This window comes from Nycticebus coucang, chromosome 14 (assembly GCF_027406575.1).
Source record: "Nycticebus coucang isolate mNycCou1 chromosome 14, mNycCou1.pri, whole genome shotgun sequence".
In the NCBI taxonomy this organism is placed as follows: domain Eukaryota; kingdom Metazoa; phylum Chordata; class Mammalia; order Primates; family Lorisidae; genus Nycticebus; species Nycticebus coucang.
The window spans coordinates 70,333,459-70,352,543 of NC_069793.1; the positions used below are offsets into that span (position 1 = coordinate 70,333,459).

The 19,085-nt window shown below is 53.3% G+C and overlaps 1 protein-coding gene across 1 annotated transcript in view; it reads left to right on the plus strand.

Moving 5' to 3' along the window:
• MYO7A (myosin VIIA) overlaps positions 1–19,085 on the plus strand; it is a 71,807-nt gene that overhangs the window by 39,392 nt on the left and 13,330 nt on the right. Inside the window, exons 20-34 of the mRNA XM_053561766.1 lie at positions 335–553; positions 955–1,062; positions 1,983–2,192; positions 2,575–2,778; positions 3,024–3,200; positions 3,642–3,731; positions 4,786–4,913; positions 9,804–9,930; positions 10,513–10,632; positions 11,163–11,336; positions 12,179–12,406; positions 13,729–13,899; positions 16,549–16,666; positions 17,403–17,529; positions 18,486–18,655. Coding sequence (XP_053417741.1) covers positions 335–553; positions 955–1,062; positions 1,983–2,192; positions 2,575–2,778; positions 3,024–3,200; positions 3,642–3,731; positions 4,786–4,913; positions 9,804–9,930; positions 10,513–10,632; positions 11,163–11,336; positions 12,179–12,406; positions 13,729–13,899; positions 16,549–16,666; positions 17,403–17,529; positions 18,486–18,655 — 2,371 coding nt within the window. The remainder of the gene's footprint in view (positions 1–334; positions 554–954; positions 1,063–1,982; positions 2,193–2,574; positions 2,779–3,023; positions 3,201–3,641; positions 3,732–4,785; positions 4,914–9,803; positions 9,931–10,512; positions 10,633–11,162; positions 11,337–12,178; positions 12,407–13,728; positions 13,900–16,548; positions 16,667–17,402; positions 17,530–18,485; positions 18,656–19,085) is intronic.

Sequence of the window (19,085 nt, forward strand, 5' to 3'; positions counted from 1 at the left end):
CAGAGCAACTAGGCTGCGGCCTGGATCTACGGCTGGAGAGGCAGAATAGCTGGAGACTGGTTAATTGCAGCTCTGGTCAGAGGATGGGAGCTCCTAAGAGGGACCTCAACTCAGGGAAAGTCAAGGGCACCTGCTAAAAACCTTTTCCCTGAAAGGAGACAGAGCTTTGTAAGGATGGGGGTGGGGGCAGGGTGTGGGGGCTCTTCTGGGTGAAGCCCAAGCCGTGTCTCTGGAGATGCCATTCTGAAAGTGGAGGCTGGTGCAGTGGAAGCTCCTGCAGGCAGGGCTGGTCTGGAGTGGGGCAGTGGCTCTGACTCTGGTGCTGTCCTTGCAGATGCGTCTGGGCTTCCTGCGGCTGCAGGCTCTGCACCGCTCCCGGAAGCTGTACCTGCAGTACCGCCTGGCCCGCAGGCACATCATCAAGTTCCAGGCCCGCTGCCGTGCCTACCTGGTGCGCAAGGCCTTCCGCCACCGCCTCTGGGCTGTGCTCACCGTGCAGGCCTACACCAGGGGCATGATTGCCCGCAGGTTGCACAGGCGCCTCAGAGCCGAGGTGAGGGGCCCGAGTCACAGCAGGTGGCTCCGACCTCAGGGGTGGGAGGAGGGTAGTGTCTGTGGGTCTCCCCCAGCCATTGGCCAGGAAACAGTGGCCTGTAGGAACCAGGGTGAGGCCCACTTTGAGGAATGCATGAAGCTGGAGCTAGACCCCTCATTTCCATCTTCCCAGGCAAGTACAGGGCTGGGGGCCTGGGTTACTCTTAGAGTCTTTGGGGAACCCCGGGCAAACCTGGCTGGGCTTTGGCATCAATGATGCCTCCACTTCACTGTCAGAGCAGGAGAGTTTCTCAGGTGTCTCAGAATGATTTGGCAAAGTTGCTTTAGCCCCAGAACTCAGAGTTCTGTGGAGCTGGCGGGGACACATACTTCTGTGCCCACCTGCTGTCCTTCCCTCAGTACCTGCGGCGACTTGAGGCTGAGAAAATGCGTTTGGCAGAGGAAGAGAAGCTCCGGAAGGAGATGAGTGCCAAGAAGGCCAAGGAGGAGGCTGAACGCAAGCATCAGGTGAGCGTAGGTGCCCACTGGCTTGGTCGTCCACTCTCACTGGTGCTCAGCCCTGCAGCCTTCCTTCCATCCTTTAGAAAGTGGCCCTCACTAGCCCGTCCTGCAAATGCTGCCTGAGCTCTCCCTCGGAGCCTGGTCCTGCACAAGGCAAAAGAACGGGCGCTGTGGCTTCAGACGAAGAGCCCGTGCCCTCAGCAGGGCCTTCTAACTGGGAGATAATACCTAGGTAAAAGCCCAAGCTAGGTGACACCCCAATTTGGGAGCTTCCAGCCACAGTGGCCTACTGAGCACTTGAATGTAGCCTGTCCAAGTGACATGCTGTAAGTGTGAAATATACACTAGATTTTGAAGACTTAGTAGGGGGGAAAAGAAGAATTTAAAAAATTTCAGTAGTATTTTTACAATATTGATTACATGTTAAGATAATATTTGGGAAATACTGAGATAAATAAAATGTATTATTAAGATTAATTCTATCTACGTCTTTACTTTTTAAAATGTGGCTATTGCACACGTGGCTTGCATTACATTCCCATTAGGCAACTCTGGTCCAAAACCTCTACCTGATGACTATGGGGCCTCTGGGTTGGCGTCCAGCTGGGGATGGCATTGAGCAGGCTGCCGGGAGGAGGCAGTATGCAGCTGAGCCCTGAAGGCCAGCCAAGTTTCCTGTCTGGGCTTGTGGAAAGGCCTCTGTGGCCTGAGTGCTGGGCATCTGTCCGCCTCGGATTATGAGGGCTGGGCCGAGCATGGCCCCAGGTGGGAAATCAGAAGTTCTGCTCCTCTGGGAGGGCGTCAGGAGGCTGGGCCTGAGGTGCTGGCTGCTGCAGGGGCTTTCCCAGGAGCTGCAAAGAGCTTATTCCCTGAGGCTGTGGCACTGGTGCTGACACCATGTCTTTTGTGTCACTCCTACCTGCCAGGAGCGCCTGGCCCAGCTGGCACGGGAGGATGCTGAGCGGGAGCTGAAGGAGAAGGAGGCAGCTCGGCGGAAGAAGGAGCTCCTGGAGCAGATGGAAAGGGCCCGCCAGGAGCCTGTCAACCACTCAGACATGGTGGACAAGATGTTTGGCTTCCTGGGGACTTCAGGCGGCCTGCCAGGCCAGGAGGGCCAGGCTCCTAGTGGCTTTGAGGTACCAGGCTAGAGACAGGGGCTTCAGAGGCCCCCCAGGTGCCCGCTCTGTGTTGGCCCTCCCTTCTCTTGTGCTCCTTGGTGTTAAAGCCCACCCAGCGCCTCTGAGCAGAGGGGGCCAAGGATGAGCTGGATGGGCTAGGGACTGTAGGTCCCAAGGCCTGTCTAGTTACCAGTTTGCCCTGTGACCTTGGGCACTGCCCCTCTCCAGGGCCATTCTCAAGCTTTTATCTGTTCACCCACTGAGGACCTACATGGTAGGGTAGTGGGCAGGACAAACAGAGTCCCTGTGCTCTGAGGGGGATGGGAACTGGCCCTGCAAGGGGCAGGGTGAGGGACAACAGTCCAGCTCCATGGCAGGGAACCCCTCTTATCTCCTCCAGGACCTGGAGCATGGGCGGAAGGAGATGATGGAAGAGGACCTGGATGCAGCCCTGCCCCTGCCTGATGAGGATGAGGAGGACCTCTCTGAGTACAAATTCGCCAAGTTCGCTGCCACCTACTTCCAGGGCACAACCACGCATTCCTACAACCGGCGGCCACTTAAACAGCCACTGCTCTACCATGACGATGAGGGTGACCAGCTGGTGAGGCCTGCCTGCCACTTGGTCATTGCAGGGAGAGGCTGGGGCTGGGGCTGTACTCTCCACCAGGGTGGTGGGTCCCTGGTGGGTGGGGAGCATATCTGACCATTGTGTCTCAGTCAGTGCCCAGCCCGGATTAGACCATGCAGAAGGGTATTGTTCCAGCCTCTCCACAAACTACCAGATTATTCTGATGGCTCAGTAATGTCCTCTGCTCTGCCCTTCTGCCATGTGCACTGTCCCCTCAGGCAGCCCTGGCGGTCTGGATCACCATCCTCCGGTTTATGGGGGACCTCCCCGAGCCCAAGTACCATACAGCCATGAGTGATGGCAGCGAGAAGATCCCAGTGATGACCAAGATTTATGAGACTCTGGGCAAGAAGACGTACAAGCGGGAGCTGCAGGCCCTGCAGGGTGAGGGCGAGGTATGGTCTGGGTGCCTTCAGCTGACACCCCTCCAGGCAGGGGGAGTGGAGGGGTCTTGCATCCCCGGCTGCAGATCCTCTGTAGAAAGAGTGTCTTGTGATCCGACTCTGCCTCATTGTCTTTTGCCTTCCTTCATCGACTTGTGTCTACAAATGCATGAGGTCTTTGTAAATTGTAAAGTACTGACCACAACTGAGGGGGCTATGTGGCAGAGTAGACAGGGCTTTGTGATCAGCACCAGCTCCCATACTAGCCTGTTGGGAGGGCCTGGGCAGATCACCAGGCCTTTCTGGGTCTGCAAGTTGGCTGGTGTGATGGAGGGGGTGTACGGGGTACCCCTTAAGCATTCACATGGAGGTGCGCTGGCCTCCAGGCTCTGCCCCTCTTTCCAGAAGTCTTGTTGTCACCCTTTGGCCAGCTGTCTCCTGTTGGTCCTGCAGGCCCAGCTCCCTGAGGGGCAGAAGAAGAGCAGTGTGAGGCATAAGCTGGTGCACCTGACCCTCAAGAAGAAGTCCAAGCTCACAGAGGAGGTGAGCGTGGGCCCTGGGTTCTGGCAGCCCACAGGTGGCTGCCTTAGGTGGCCCAGGCTGGCCTTGGGACCCCTGGGAGCAGGAGCAGGAGTAAGATGCTGCCTGTCCTCAGGGGTCCTGGCTGGCTTGGAGCAGGATAGAGAGCAGGTACCGAGGGTGATGACCTCAGGATGAGGTCAGGAAGGACTTCCCAGAGGAGGGAACTGAGAGCTTGGAGGCTCAGTCCAGGGCATGGCATGAGGGAGGACACATGCTTCCAGGGGTCTTGTCTTCTAGGAGGCTTCCCCTGACCCCTCAGCTGCAGAACCAGGGGTTCTGCTTGATCTCTGCCCTTGTCCTGTCCCCATCTGAGGTGCGAACCCAGTCTTATAGCATGTGGCTTTAGATTTGAACCCCAGATCTGCCATTCAGTATCAGAGGGGCCAAGGAAGAAAATGCCCACCCCATGGTCCTGGGAAGAGGGTGGAGATGGCAGCTGAGGGTATTCAGTAGGCACGAGGACCTTCCATGGCCTCCCTGTCTGCAGTGTCCACTCCTGTCACTCACCTCTCACTCTGCGTCTTCTGGGCAGAGTGGGGGGCTGGCACTGTGGACTATGTGGAGCCAGAGAGGAGAAGCATCTAGTAAGACTCGATCTCAGGTTGGTCACATCAAGGCCAAGGCTGTCAGCGATAGGGTGATGGTGGTTGGTGATTAGAACCTGTGGTATATTCTGGGTGCTGAGTTGTATGGGGAGCACAACTCAGAATAGTGCTCCTGTTTGGAATCAGAGGAGCAGGTCCCTATCATGGCAGAGAGGACCCCCTTGGGGAAGGGTGCCTGAGCCCCAGAAGTGGGTGGCACCATCCTGCGCTTCCAGGCTGTGTGACCAGTTATCTGCACATGGCCGGGGAGTGAGAGGGGTGAGGGCGAGCAGCAGGTGCCCAGCTCTCTGGCCATTCCTGGGTTCTGCTCTCTGAGGAGTGGGCAGACTCAGGTGCTGGTACCCTGGCTAGCAGAGACAATGCCCCAACTTTACCTGCCCTGGTCAGCCTTTCCATTCCCACTGGCCCAGGTGACCAAGAGGCTGCACGATGGGGAGTCCACAGTGCAGGGCAACAGCATGCTGGAGGACCGGCCTACCTCCAACCTGGAAAAGCTGCACTTCATCATTGGCAACGGGATCCTGCGGCCAGCGCTCCGGTCAGTGTCTGGTGTCAGGGGTGCAGGGATGGCCACTGGGAGGGGGACCTCTGGAAAGCCCGGATAGCCTTTGTTTTTGTGGTGGCTGAGGATTTCCTCTGTCATCCTAGCAGAGACTACTTTATTGCTTAAAAATGCAGTCACCTGAGACTTCCGCACGTCATGCTGGAGATTCTAGCCTCAATGTTGAGGGATGCTTGACTAATCAGGACCATGGGTGCTGGGGGTTACAATGGCCATAGCAATTTCTTAAAATAGGGCAACAATAAAGTTGGCCACATCAGTGGACTCTTCCTTTTTTCGACAGATTTTTCTGTAGCATGAGATACCGTTTGGTAGCATTTTGCCCATTGTAGAACTTCTTTCAGAAACTGGAGTCAGTCTTCTCAAACCTTGACAACTGTTTTGCCCACTACGATTATGTAATATTCTAAACATTCTTTTGGCAATGTTCACAGCATCTTCACCTTTTCATCTTCATCTTTTGTAGTGAAGATGCTACAAAACACTGTGCTCATCTGTAAGAGGCAACTCCTTAACCACTGAAGTTCTATCATGAGACTGCAGCAAGTCAGTCTCATCTTCAGGCTCTGCTGCTAATTCTAGTTCTCTTGCTATTTCTACCACATCTGCAGTTACTTCTTCTACTGAAGTCTTGAAGCCCTCAAAGTCACTTATGAGGGCTGGAATCAGCTTCTTCCAAATTCCTGTTAATGTTGATATTTTGACCTGCTCCCATGAGTCATGAGTGTTCTTAATGGCACCTAGAATGGCGAATTCTTTCAATGATTTTCAGTTGATCTTGCTCGTATCCATTAGAGTGATCACTGTCTTAAATAACGACTCCTTAAATAATAAGACTTGAAAGTCAGAACTACTCCTCGACTCCTGGGCTGCAGAATGGGTGTTGTATTAGCAGGCATGGAAACATTACTCTTCTCCTTGTTCATCTCCATCAGACTCGCGAGTGACCAGATGCATTTCAAAGAGCAGTAATATTTTGAATGGAATCTTTTTTCCTGAGCAGTAGTTTTCAACATATTCAGTAAACTACATTGTCAACAAATGTGCTGTCATCCAGGCTTTGTTGTTCCATTTATAGAACACAGAGTAGATTTAGCATAATTTTTAAGGACCCTAGAATTTTTGCAATGGTGAATGATCACTGGCTTCAACTTCAGGTCACCAGCTGCATTGTCCCCTACCAAGAGAGTCAGCCTCTCCTTTGAAGCTGTGAGACCACCTTGACTTCTCCTCTCTAGCTATGAAAGGCCTAAATGGCATCTTCTTCCAATAGCAGGCTGTTGTGTCTAAATTAAAAATCTGTTGTTTAGTGTAGCCACCTTCACGAATGATCTCAGCTGGATCTTCTGGATGACCTGTTGAAGCTTCTCCGTCAGTACTCACTGCTTCACCTTATACTGTTATGTTATGGAGATGGCTTCTTTCCTTAAACCTTATGAACCCAGCTCTACTAGCTTCCAACTTTTCTTCTACAGCCTCATCACCTCTCTCAGCCTTCATATAGAATTGAAGAGAGTTAGGGCTTTGCTCTGGATTAGGTTTTGGTTTAAAGTAATATCGTGGCTGGTTTGATCTTTTATCCAGACCACTGAAACTTCCTCCATATCAGCAATAAGACTGATTCACCTTCTTATCATTCATGTTCACTGGAGTAGCACTTTTAATTTCCTTCAAGAGTTTTTCCTTCGAATTAACAACTTAGCTGTTTGGGGCAAGTCTATCTCAGCTTTCAACATACTTTCTTCACTAAGCTTAATCATTTCTAGTTTTTTTTTATTAATTATTTTTTATTAAATCATAACTTTGTACATTGATGCATTTATGGGGTTCAGGGTACTGCTTCGATATACAATGTGAATGCTTACATTGAACTTAGTAACACATCCTCTAGTTTTTTATTTAAAGTGAGGGAAGTGAGACTCTTCTTTTTATTTGGACACTTAGAAACCATTGTTAAGTTATTAGTTGGCCTGAGGAGACAGACAGGGGAACAGCCTATTGTAAAGCAATAAGAACACACACAATGTTTATCAATTAAGTTCATCATCTATATGGGCACAGTTTGTAGTGTCCCAAAATAATTACAACAGTGACATCAAAGATCACTGGACGTGGATCAGCCTAACGAATATAATAGTAATGAAAATGTTTGAAATATTGCCTAGAATTGCCAAAATGTGGCAGAGACACAGAGTGAGTGCATGCTGTTGGAGAAATGGTGCCCGTGCTGGTAGACTTGCTTGACACAGGGTTGTTACAAACCTTCATTTTGCTTTTTAAAAAAAGGCAATATCTTCAAAGTGCCCTAAAGTCAGGCTCAACCAAATGAGACATGCTTGTGGTACTGACTGCATAAACTTGTGGGAAATAAAACTGAGAAGTGTGTAACACAGACTAGTTCCACACTGTTCAACTGAAGTCTAGAGTGGGAAGAGACTTGCCAGGGGCAGCGCATAGTAGGCACCTGGTAAACCTGGCTTGGATTTCATCCTCAGCATGCATTCTCTGCTTTCATCCCAACATTGCTGCTCGCCTTCCATCACTCACCCCATAGTAACCCATGGTCAGGGTTACTATGGGCAGCATGCCTGGGGATCCCACAGGTGCTTCTCTCCACCTAGGCCCAGGAGAGACCTTTACCCAGGTCCCTGTGGGATTGAGGAGTTGATGGGAAGACCTAGGAGTCACCATGAGCACTTAAGAAATCAACTCAGGGCTCAGCACCTGTAGCTCAGTGGTTAGGGCACCGGCCACATACACTGAGGCAGGTGGGTTTGAACCCGGCCTGGGCCTGCTAAACAACAATGACAACTGCAACAAAAAAAATAGCTGGACATTGTGGCAGGCACTTGTAGTCCCAGCTACTTGAGAAGCTGACGCAAGAAAATCGCTTTAGCCCAAGAGTTTGAGGTTGCTGTGAGCTGTGATGCCACAGCACTCTACCAAGGGCAACAAAGTGAGACTCTGTCTCAAAAAAAAAAAAAAGGAAATCAACTCAGCTGGCTCAGAGAAGGGCTAGGACTTTTCTGAGAACTGTATCTGCACAGGACAGGTTAGTCAGGGATCCCATGAACTTGTGTATGCTGGTTGGGAGAAGAGCAGGATGGTCAAGGCTGGCCCCATTTTCCTCATGGACAAACTGAGGTCCAGGGTTAGGAAGAGATTTGCCCAAGGGTCATTTTGCCTCCCATAGCTCCTCCCTCCAGCGAGGTCTCCCTTCACTCTCTGAGTTATTCAGAGGTGGCCACACACCCCCAAACCCACCCGCTCCAGGAAGAAAAGGGGGCTGCTTGAGGTGAGTCTCAGGGTCAAGAGTTGCCTCCTGATCATCTCACCACCACACATAAAGTTGACACTTCCGGAGAAGCCAGTGCCAGGATCCCTGGACCAAAAGTTGCAGGCTGGGGTATCCACTCCCTCAGGGGACCTCACAGAGCTAATCCCTGCCTGCCTCAGCCTTGATCTCCCTTGTGGTGAAGTGCTGGTCAGCTGCAGGTGGTAACAACTAATCTGTAGCAAGATGGGAAAAGTAAGGATGTTTCTAAAGCTAACTTTATTTTATTTAAAAAACTAAGGCGCCGGCCCCATATACCGAGGGTGACGGGTTCAAACCTGGCCCCGGCCAAACTGCAACCAAAAAATAGCCGGGCATTGTGGTGGGCGCCTGTAGTCCCAGCTACTCGGCTGAGGCAAGAGAATCGCTTAAGCCCAGGAGTTGGAGGTTGCTGTGAGCTGTGTGAGGCCACGGCACTCTACCAAGGGCCATAAAGCAAGACTCTGTCTCTACAAAAAAAAAAAAAAAAAAACTACTGCGAGATTTTGTCCTTCCTATTTTTTTGATATTTAAAATTACTTTTGTCTTTTGAAATTATAGGAATATAGATGGTGGGCAGGTTTAATGTGTGTGTTATGAATGTTCCCATTTGTCATGATAAAAAAATTGACAACTTCCAGAATTTACATTGATATTTTACTGGTCTATGAACACAAAACTAGTGAAGCCACTGAGTTGGGTAATCCCCACTTCCTGTCCAGTCCTGTTCTCAGAGAGGGAAGAGCAGCAGTGAGTGCCCCCTGGTGGTCACTGCATAACCACAGGTCCCACCCTGGGCCCCAGGCAGGCTACCATCTGAGTAGCCTGTTTATTGAAGGGAAGAAACGTTCCCAGGACTGCGACAGCAATAATCTCAGCTAGTGTTTCTTGAGGGTTTTCTGTGCTAGGTATTGCTTCAGGCCTTGGTGCGTTTATCTTCAGAGCAATCCTGTAAGGATCCCTTTAAAATGGAAAACAACAACAAAAAAAAAGACCTTCATTGTTTCCATCTCTTTACAAAAGTAATACATGGCCAATTAAATAATCCAACATTACAAAAATATATCAACAGACAAAGTCCTTCAGTCCATTCCCCGGAGATGCCCCCAGAAGCTTTCCCTGCTTCTGCTCTACCTGTTACCCCTGGTGGAAATTGTGCCTGCTGCTGTGAGAATAGACTGGGCCAGGGCGGGAAACTCACCTGCCCAGGCCGCCCAGCTGGTCAGGAATGCGGCAGGGGCAGAACCTGTGCTTCTCATCAGCACTGTCAGCAGTGGCTGCGGCCACTGTGCCCAGAGCAGGATGGTGTAGTATGGATTGGATTTAGGGACAGCTTTATGCCGAATGATCCTGTCTCCAAAGCCAGACCCTCTTCGATGGCTCCCCAGAGCCCTGGTCTCGGCCCTTCTCACCCAGCCTACTTGGCCTCCTCCTGATGGTCTTGGGCAGTTTGGAGAGGACAGCTGTGTCATGTTCTACCTATTGCTGGGAGCGGGTGGGGGCCAGGGCCAGTCATCTGAGGCAATTCTCCCTTCTGGCTTGCCCCTGCCCAGGGATGAGATCTACTGCCAGATCAGCAAGCAGCTGACCCACAACCCCTCCAAGAGCAGCTACGCCCGGGGCTGGATCCTCATGTCTCTCTGTGTGGGCTGCTTCGCCCCCTCGGAGAAGTTCGTCAAGGTAGAAGGGTTTCTGGCTTCCTGGGATGGGAAGGGGAGCTGGGCACCATCCCAGCACTGAGGAGGCAGCAAGAAGAAGGGGGTGGGAAGGAGGTACAACTGGCCCTCTCCCTCAGGCCTGGCCACCCCCCACGGGGCCCTGTCTTCCTGGCTTCCCTCTTCCCAGGCAGCCACTCTTCGCCTATTATCCCCTCAGCCCCATTTTACTAATGAAGAGGCTGAGTCTGCCCAGCACGACTTGCCCTCTATATGCTTGTGTTGGGGCCAGCACTTCAGTTTACCTTGGTCTCAGGCCCTGGGTGCTGGGGATACAGAGGGGTCCTGGCACTTTGAGGGTGCAGGAGGAGGAAGTTAGACTGGGCCCCAGAGGAGGTTATACCTAAGCCAGGTGAGTGCGGGGATGGCCCGTGTGAAGTGCCACAGCAGGCACGGCTGGAGACCGGTGGGGTCAGACTGTAGTGGCCTGGCTGCCACACCGCGGTCCCAAGGGCAGCCATAGTCATGGAGAGCAGAAGAGGGTGCGGGCCTAGAGGCTGCTCCACTGTCCAGGAGGGACAGGCCTCACTAGGCCCTCTGGCTGCAGTATCTGCGGAACTTCATCCATGGGGGGCCGCCTGGCTACGCCCCATACTGCGAGGAGCGCCTGAGGAGGACGTCTGTCAATGGGACGCGGACACAGCCACCCAGCTGGCTGGAACTGCAGGTGCGGCCCGGTCCCACGGAGCGCGTGCATGCGCGTGCGCGTGTGCGTCCAGTACATTTAGATGACCCAGAAGTGTTCCTGCTCTGGGGTTCTGTGGTTCCTTGAGTCCTCACCCTCAAGGTCTGGCATCCCTGGCCCACGGGGAATAGGAAATCCCCAAAAGGATGATTGACCCCTATTTGCTGACTTGGGTGAGGGGGATTCCCCCTGCATCTCAGTGTGGCTTCACCTGCAGCACAGTGATAATGATACTCACCACACGGGGTCTCCTGGTGGTTATGCGAGTGACAACAGAAGCCCCCGTCCCATGGCAGTAGCCGCCCTCTCAGCCCCAGGGCCCCTAAAGTTCCAGTTGGGGTAGGGCACACAGCAGGGCCTCCTGGGCACCCATGACAGGGACAGGCAGTGGCTAGTGGGATGCTTGATGTGGGGCTCAGAGGCAGCTCCGACCCCACAGGGAGAGCAGAGTCCAGAAGGAGTGAGCTGGTCTGAAGTGGATGGACCCCACAAGCCCTCTTGGTCTCTTCCAGGCCACCAAGTCCAAGAAACCCATCATGTTGCCCGTGACATTCATGGATGGGACCACCAAGACCCTGCTGACAGACTCAGCGACCACAGCTAAAGAGCTCTGCAATGCGCTGGCCGACAAGATCTCGCTCAAGGACCGGTTTGGATTCTCCCTTTACATTGCGCTGTTTGATAAGGTATGGCTGCCTGGAGCCCCTCCTCCTGACCCTGCTCTGGGCCCAGTGCTGCCCCCACAGGCTCAGGTTACTCACCTGGGAGAACCTGGGTTTCCTCCATAGCCATGGCTATGTCCATGTCCCATTGACAGAAGTCCTCCTCAGGTGCTTTGCCTGGCTCATCAGATGCTTAGGGAATCCCAAGGAAAACCCAATAGTAGGACGCAGAGAGAAGTCCAGAGCTCCCGTCAATCACGGGAGGGTTCATGAGGCCAGATGAACCCTCCCCTGGCACTGAAGGAAGAGCACGGGTCACTTGGCTGTCTGACATTCAGCTTTCTTATGTGCAAAGGTCACCGCCATGTGTGTTGGGGAAACTCCTCAACAGATGGGACATCCTTTCCTCTCACTCTTAACCAGAGCAGTGTGGTTCCCCAGGCGCACCTCCAGGGTGGAGCCTTCTCTGCTACGTGGGCCTGGGGGCTGCTGGTTTTGCCTCCACACCCACAGCACCACATGCGGCAGGCCTGGCAGTTTGCCTGCATTTTTCTTGCCTTAGCCACCTCCTGTGTTCTCAGTGACCATTTGTCCAACAGTTTCACAAAGGGCTTCCAGTAAGAAATGGGAATTCCACCTAAGGGCCCAGACCTGCTACTAGAAAGTAACCGGCTGTGCTGCCCACAGCCTTGGCAGGGAGGGATCCAGGGGTCCCATTCTGGTCTGCTTCCTGGGGGACCTTGGGCACATGTCTTCTTTCTCTGGGCCTCAGTTTTCCACCTGAACTAGGATACTTGGCACAGCTGAGGCTCCTTGAAGTCTTCCCTGACTTCATACCTACTTATCCTTCTCTGCTGTGCCCACAGGTGTCCTCCCTGGGCAGCAGCAGTGACCATGTCATGGACGCCATCTCCCAGTGTGAGCAGTACGCCAAGGAACAGGGTGCCCAGGAGCGCAATGCCCCCTGGAGGCTCTTCTTCCGCAAAGAGGTCTTCACACCCTGGCACAACCCCTCAGAAGACAATGTGGCCACCAACCTCATCTACCAGCAAGTGGTGCGAGGAGTGAAATTTGGGGAGTACAGGTGTGAGAAGGTGAGTGTGAGCGAGTCTTCTGCTGTGCTGCCGTGATCCACAGCCATCTGTTTTGGAGGTTTGGGCTGAGTGCTACCCACGGGTGACCCCCATTAGTGAATGCTGAGGTTACCCTGATTGCAGCTGGGCCTGGATTTATACTACATCTGGGGCTGGGAAGGGGAGAAACAATTACAGGAACAAGGGCTCTGGGGAATATCCTGATCTGCCTGTGGGCAGGGCCTGGCTCCAAGGTTGCGCTCCAGGACTTTTTGTGTTGTTCTGAGTTAGTTCAGTAAACCTGGCACTAAACGAGAAAGAAGAGAAAGAGATGGATTCATTGAAACCAGAATTTGCAAATGTGTGTTCTTTTTTCCTACTTTTGAGGACATGAGTGGTATGGTTCAGGTGGATATGAGGACAGAGTTATGGTGGATCTGATAGTGCTCATGATTCTGAGGGAGATTGTAATGAACAGATGAGGATGGAGATGATGGAAATGAACCTCCAAAGAGGAGGGTTGGTCGTGGTGGTGATGGTATTAGTGATGGTGGTAGTAGAGGCAGTGATGTTGCTGGTGATGATGGTGGTGTTGGTAATGGTAATAGTGCAGGTGCAATGATAGTAGTGGTGTTGTTGGTGATGATGGTGGAGTTGGTGGCGGTAAGACAGCGTTAAGACAGCCATATCAGTTGCTAAAATTTGAAATACTCAAACTAGTTGGAATATATCCATTGTCATCAAGGTCCTCAAGAGCCTTTCTGTATTGTCCCTGCTGCTGGAGCCCTGGGGAACACCAGGTAGGCATCACTAGGGCAGCTGGGCATCAGCCTGGGCCTCTCCAAATGCCTGGCCCACCCGGCTCTCTGAAGCCTCTGCAGTAGAGTCTGCTGGCTGGTATATACTTTGGCTCCCCTCGTTCTTGCTGCTGGTAATGAAGGGAGTGATGCCCTTACCTCACGGCCTCCTCCAGTGGTTCCCAGATCTCCTCTTTCCTCTGCTCTTGTTGGTCAGTTCCAGCTACTATCTCACAGAGCTGAGTGTGTCATGACTGCTGACTGGTCTCTTTGGGTCACTTTGAGCACCCCTGGGCAGGGCCCAGCTCCATGCAGGTGAGGACGCAGGAAGGAGTGAAGGTGTGGCCCTGCCCTCAGAGAGTTCATGGTTCCACTGAATAGACACAAATTCCCTGGTGAATCAGTGAGAACACAAGGTCCAGAAGACCAGGGTCTGAGAACTGCTGAGGATATGGCCAGGAGCAGGGCCCAGGGGACTTTGGCAGTCTGGAAGGGCTGCCTGGAGGGGCCTGGGCCACACACACAACCAGGGGCTCCCCCACCTAGGAGGACGACCTGGCCGAGCTGGCCTCCCAGCAGTACTTTGTGGACTATGGCTCAGAGATGATCCTGGAGCGCCTCCTGAACCTTGTGCCCACCTACATTCCTGACCGTGAGATCACGCCCCTGAAGACACTGGAGAAGTGGGCCCAGCTGGCCATCGCTGCCCACAAGAAGGTAGGTGTGCTGGGAGGGAGCAAGGGGGCAAAGACCTGAGCAACTAAGTCCCAGCCCTCCCCTGTCTGTATGCAGAGGGGACCGCGAAGAGGCAAGGGTATGTCCTGGGGTCAGAGTGGCTCTGACCTCCTGTCTCCTAGCAGCCCTTTCTCCACCATGGACATCAGCTCACAGGCAGGGTAGGCTGGGTGCCAGGACACAGAGCATCAAACCAGGTCTTGTGGCCTTCTGAGGGAAACTAGGGGTCGTGGGTGTTGGTGTCCCCCTTCCTGGTCTTGTGCCAGCCATTCACTGACACCACAGCTTCCTAGGGGCTACAGCTCAGCCTTGGTGGTAGGTGCTGGAGGGAGCTTCTAGGGAGTGTACCTCCTTCTCCCTAAAAGACTCCAGCCTAGTGTCCTCCCGGAAACCTTAGTACAGGCCCCTGTAAGCCACCTTGCTCAGAGCTTAGGCCCCTAACTAGCTGTGAGTAGTTCCCTGCCAAGCTGAGGGGCCTCCTTGGGTGGAACAGGAGTGTCCAGGTAGGGAAAGAGGTGGGACACCAGCTACTGGCAGGTGACCCACAGCCTCCTCACCTCTGTGGGCTCTGCTGACCAAGAGTAGAATTGTCTTTGTGCAAGGTTGAGAAAGAGTCCCCCCAACACCCTCAATCTCTCACCCCTGCACCAGTTGGCCTCTGCCGTCCTTCCTGACCGTTCACCTTCTCCAATTAACTCCCCACTGGCCCTGAATGCTCCCTGTGCCAGCTTCTTCATCCAAGCATGGCTTATCCCGAGGCCCTCACCTCCACCCTGAGGGGTCCAGAAGAGGAGCATGTTCTCCCTGCCACCCCCTCTCTCAAGTGGGAGACTTTCTTCATCCTCTCCTCATCCCTCAGACCCCATCAGCTGTGAAGTCTGCCTTGCAAATAGCCTCAGCTCTGTGCCACCCCACCCCTTTTTCCCCTAGTGTTGGCACCAGTCTGTGTCCTAATTCTCATTGTAAGGACACCAGTCATATTGGATAAGGGCCTACCCTTACTTTAATGAGATTACCTCCTTGTGCCACTTGCTGTGGGGCTTGCTCTGGGTTGGGTGCTATTATCATGCATTCATTTTATTCTGGGCACTCGCCCTGCACCAGGCACCACAGCAAGCCCTGGAGACGCAGCACAAATGGGGCAGAGACATGGCCTGCCCGTTCCGAGCCCACAGCTGAGCTGTGTCTCTCCCCCAGGCTGGAGCTCCGGGGCTGTGCATCCCTGAGCCTCTCTGAGGGGACAGATGTGGATCCAAATGGTTTTTAGGGCAGAACGGTGCATGACTAGCCTGTCGGCGCTTCTGTAACAAAGCACGCTAGACAGCTTAGACTACAGAAGTGCACATCTCAGTTCTGGAGTCAAGAAGTCCACGACCAGGATGTTGGCAGGGCGGTTCCTTCTGAGGCCACTCTCTGTGGCTTGCCCAGAGCGGTGTCTTCTCCACCCATTCCCACGTGGTCTTTCCTCTGTACACTTGCATGTCTGTGTCCTAATTCTCATTGTAAGGACACCAGTCATATTGGATAAGGGCCTACCCTGATGACCTTACTTTAATGAGATTACCTCCTCGCAGACCTTGTTAGGTTAGGACTTCAACACACAAATTTAGGGGAGAGAGGGACACACAATTCAGTCCAGAACAGAGAGGTATTTTTAAAAACACCTATTTTTCTATTGAAATAATTTCAGACATACAAAGAAGTTTTAACCTTGGAAAATTAGAACTGCCAGTAGCCACATTTGCTGCGTGGGTCTCCCTCTCTGCCAAACTACTCTCGAATGGCTTAGAAAAAGCTATTCTCTCTGTGTACATTGTATTATCCTTTTTCTAAGCCATTTGAGAGCAGGTTGGCAACACCAAGCCTCTCAACCGCTGACTCCCCACTGCTCCCACGGTGGACCGCTGCTCACCCTCTGAGGTGAAGCTGGGGCCGTCTGTGCTGGTATCTCTGCCTGCATCTACATGCTGTGAAGCCACAAGCTCCTCCTGACCCCTCCAACGTCACCCCACACCACAGGGTTTTACTAGGGCTCAGGGGAGTATTTTTAGGGAAATAAAATGCTGGTACTTTCACATCTTGCAGGAGCAAAGCAGCACCCCTTGCTCGCCTTCCCTCCAGGCAGGAGGCCTTTCTCTCTGCTCTGATCCTTCTAGCGCCAGATCCAGCTGGTCAGTCTCTCTAGGGCACAATCCCACAGTTGCAGCTTCACCTCGGTCCTGTGATGTGGCTCCCTACCACTGTGTCCCTCTATCACCGTGTCCTCATTCCTGCTCTTCCCTGACTGCCCAGCACACACACCTCATGCTACCCAGACCCTTGGGCCTCCCCCATAAGCTGGCATCTCTGGCCTTCCTGTCTCTGCTGAGTCAGGAGCTCTCTGGGGCAGTGCCCTGCCTTCTCTGGCTCTGTGCCCAGGACACACATCAAGGCAGCATTCACCAGTGCTCCCTGGTGTTGAGTGAATAAGAAAAAGACAAGATGATGGAAGTGGCCATGTACCAATGGGAGCAGAGCAAGGTCATGAGGCCCAGGAGGTTGCCAGAACCACACTAGTTAGAAGCAGGGACAGCTGATTTCCAGACAGAGTTTGTACTATATCTGTCCTGTGTCCCTTTCTGTCCACTCCAGGGGATTTATGCCCAGAGGAGAACTGATTCCCAGAAAGTCAAAGAGGATGTGGTCAATTATGCTCGCTTCAAGTGGCCCTTGCTCTTCTCCAGGTTCTATGAAGCCTACAAATTCTCAGGTATCGTCCTCCCAGCCCTTCACCCCACAGCCACAGCCCATGGCAGAGGGACAAGAATGGTTCAAGCCAAGCCAGGCGCTCTACCCAGTGGGTCTCCTGCCTGGGGGCCACTTAGTCTTTTCTGGTCAATGGCACTGAGTGTGGATCCTGCCTCCAGCAGGCCAGTAGTGACTCCATGGTGCATAGTAGGTGCTCAATGGCACACTGCATTGAGTGACTAAACAAAGACTGGAATCAGTAAAGCACCTACTGTGTACAGAAGAGGGGGCCCCAGAGTCCTACTAGGCCAATTCCACAAAGCTGAGAGGGGTGTGGCTGGTAGAAACCCATGTGGGCTGTTTGCTTGGCTATCCTTGGGCCGTCGTTACTGGGCCTCTGCTCTGTGCCCAGCCCTGTGTGGGTGCTGGGCTTCCCAGAATCAAGGCCAGAGGGAACCCCAGGACTTGGTGCCAGCCTCTCCCCATATCTCACCTTAGTGCAGGGCAGGGACTTGTCCAAAGCTACACAAAGACCAGTGGCAGGGATGGGCCCGAACCCAGGTTCCTGGTTCACGCTCTGCCCATTGCACCTTGGGTTTTGGCTTGTAGTGAAGTTGTGTTCTTTGAGCCTGTTTCCTCATCTGTAAAATAGAGATCAGCATACTCCCTCTCCAGCTTTCAGTTGTTGTGAGGATTGGGAAGGGCAGGGCCCAGGAGGACATGGGATGCCCCCTTCAGTGCCTCAGTCTCTGCCCCAGGCCCCAGTCTCCCCAAGAACGATGTCATTGTGGCCGTCAACTGGACGGGTGTGTACTTTGTGGATGAGCAGGAGCAGGTGCTGCTGGAGCTGTCCTTCCCGGAGATCATGGCTGTGTCCAGCAGCAGGTGAGGAGGGTCAGATAGACAGACAGGGAAGGAAGGGTCAGAACTTTCCAGTAGGTCATGGGGTGGGGGAAGAGACCCACAGGCCTGCTGTCCTGGTTGCACGTGATCAAGCAGTTTGCAGTACACTCTGCAGACCCCTCAGGACCTCTTCCTCCTGGGAGGGGCACCAGGGGCATCACAGCACATGAACAGTAGCTCTGAGATGGGGCTGGACATTTAGGACAGTTGGCCTAGGCTGTAGAAGCCTGAATGGGACTCACCTTTCTGTTCTCATTCCTAGATGAAATGGGGGTTTTAATACTTCCCTTGCATGACAGTGGTGAGAAATAAATGCCCTAAGTGATGGGAGAAGTCTTTGTAAACTGAGAAGTGTGGTGGGCATAGATGGGGTGGTGGGGTGGTTTCCCGGAATGACTGGCTTTTCCAGTAGCACAGTGGCTCCCTCCCTGGTTTGGGCTGGTAGGAGAATCTCTGGGCTATGTCTGATGTGGGCTGGGTTGGGCCAGGTCCAGATCTGACCAGGTACATGCCAGGCATATGGGTGACAAGATAGTACTTACACCCTTGGAGCTTCAGTCAAGAGGGGAGCCACAGGCCATTTTAAAATAGGGAGCAGTGTGATGAGGGTTATGGGAGGGCAAGGAAGACTTCCTGGAGAAAGTGGCATCTAGGCTGAGATTTAAAGGGCGAGTAGGAATTTGATAGGGAAGTGGGCTGGGCCAGTGCGGGTCTCCCCTGGGCCAGGCCTGGCCATGTCTGATGTGGGCTGCGTCTCACCTCCGTGGACCAGGCTGTGCTCTAGCTGGGCCACACCTGACTCGGCTGGCCTTGGTCTCCTTTAGGGAGTGCCGCATCTCACTCTCACTTGGCTGCTCTGATCTGGGCTGTGCTGCGCCTCACTCGGGCCAGGCAGGACTGACCCCGGCTGGGCCCTGTTCTCCGTGTTGGTCCTGTAGGGGAGCAAAAATGACAGCCCCCAGCTTCACACTGGCCACCATCAAGGGGGACGAATATACCTTCACCTCTAGCAATGCTGAGGACATTCGCGACCTGGTGGTCACCTTTCTAGAGGGACTCCGGAAGAGGTCTAAGTATGTCGTGGCCCTGCAGGACAACCCCAACCCTGGTGAGTGGCTGCCATCATGGGCTGCTGGGCACAGGGAGTCGGGATGTTAGGCAGACCTTGCACCTTGTCCTTGGCCTGGCGTTCAAGGCTGCCAAGACCTCGTCACCCATCCCTCCCAGACACTGGACCAAAGAGCAGAACTCTGTGCCTTCAACCTGCCCCTGGGGAAACCTGCCTTTCCCTCCTTCCCTCTGGTCCATCGGTACTTCTTTTGTCACCTTCTCCAAATCAGATCAGGTGTCCTCTTTAGTGTTTTTCAAATACCCGTCATCCTCAAATGGTAACAGCAGTGACAACTACCCCGACTAGAACACCTAGACTCTGGGAAGAGTGTGGAAAAGACAGAGATAAAAGGGACCTGTGTGAAGCAGATGGTGATGTCTGCATGACAGTGCACAGACCAGGGAAGCCCAGAGCTTGTGGGAGCCTG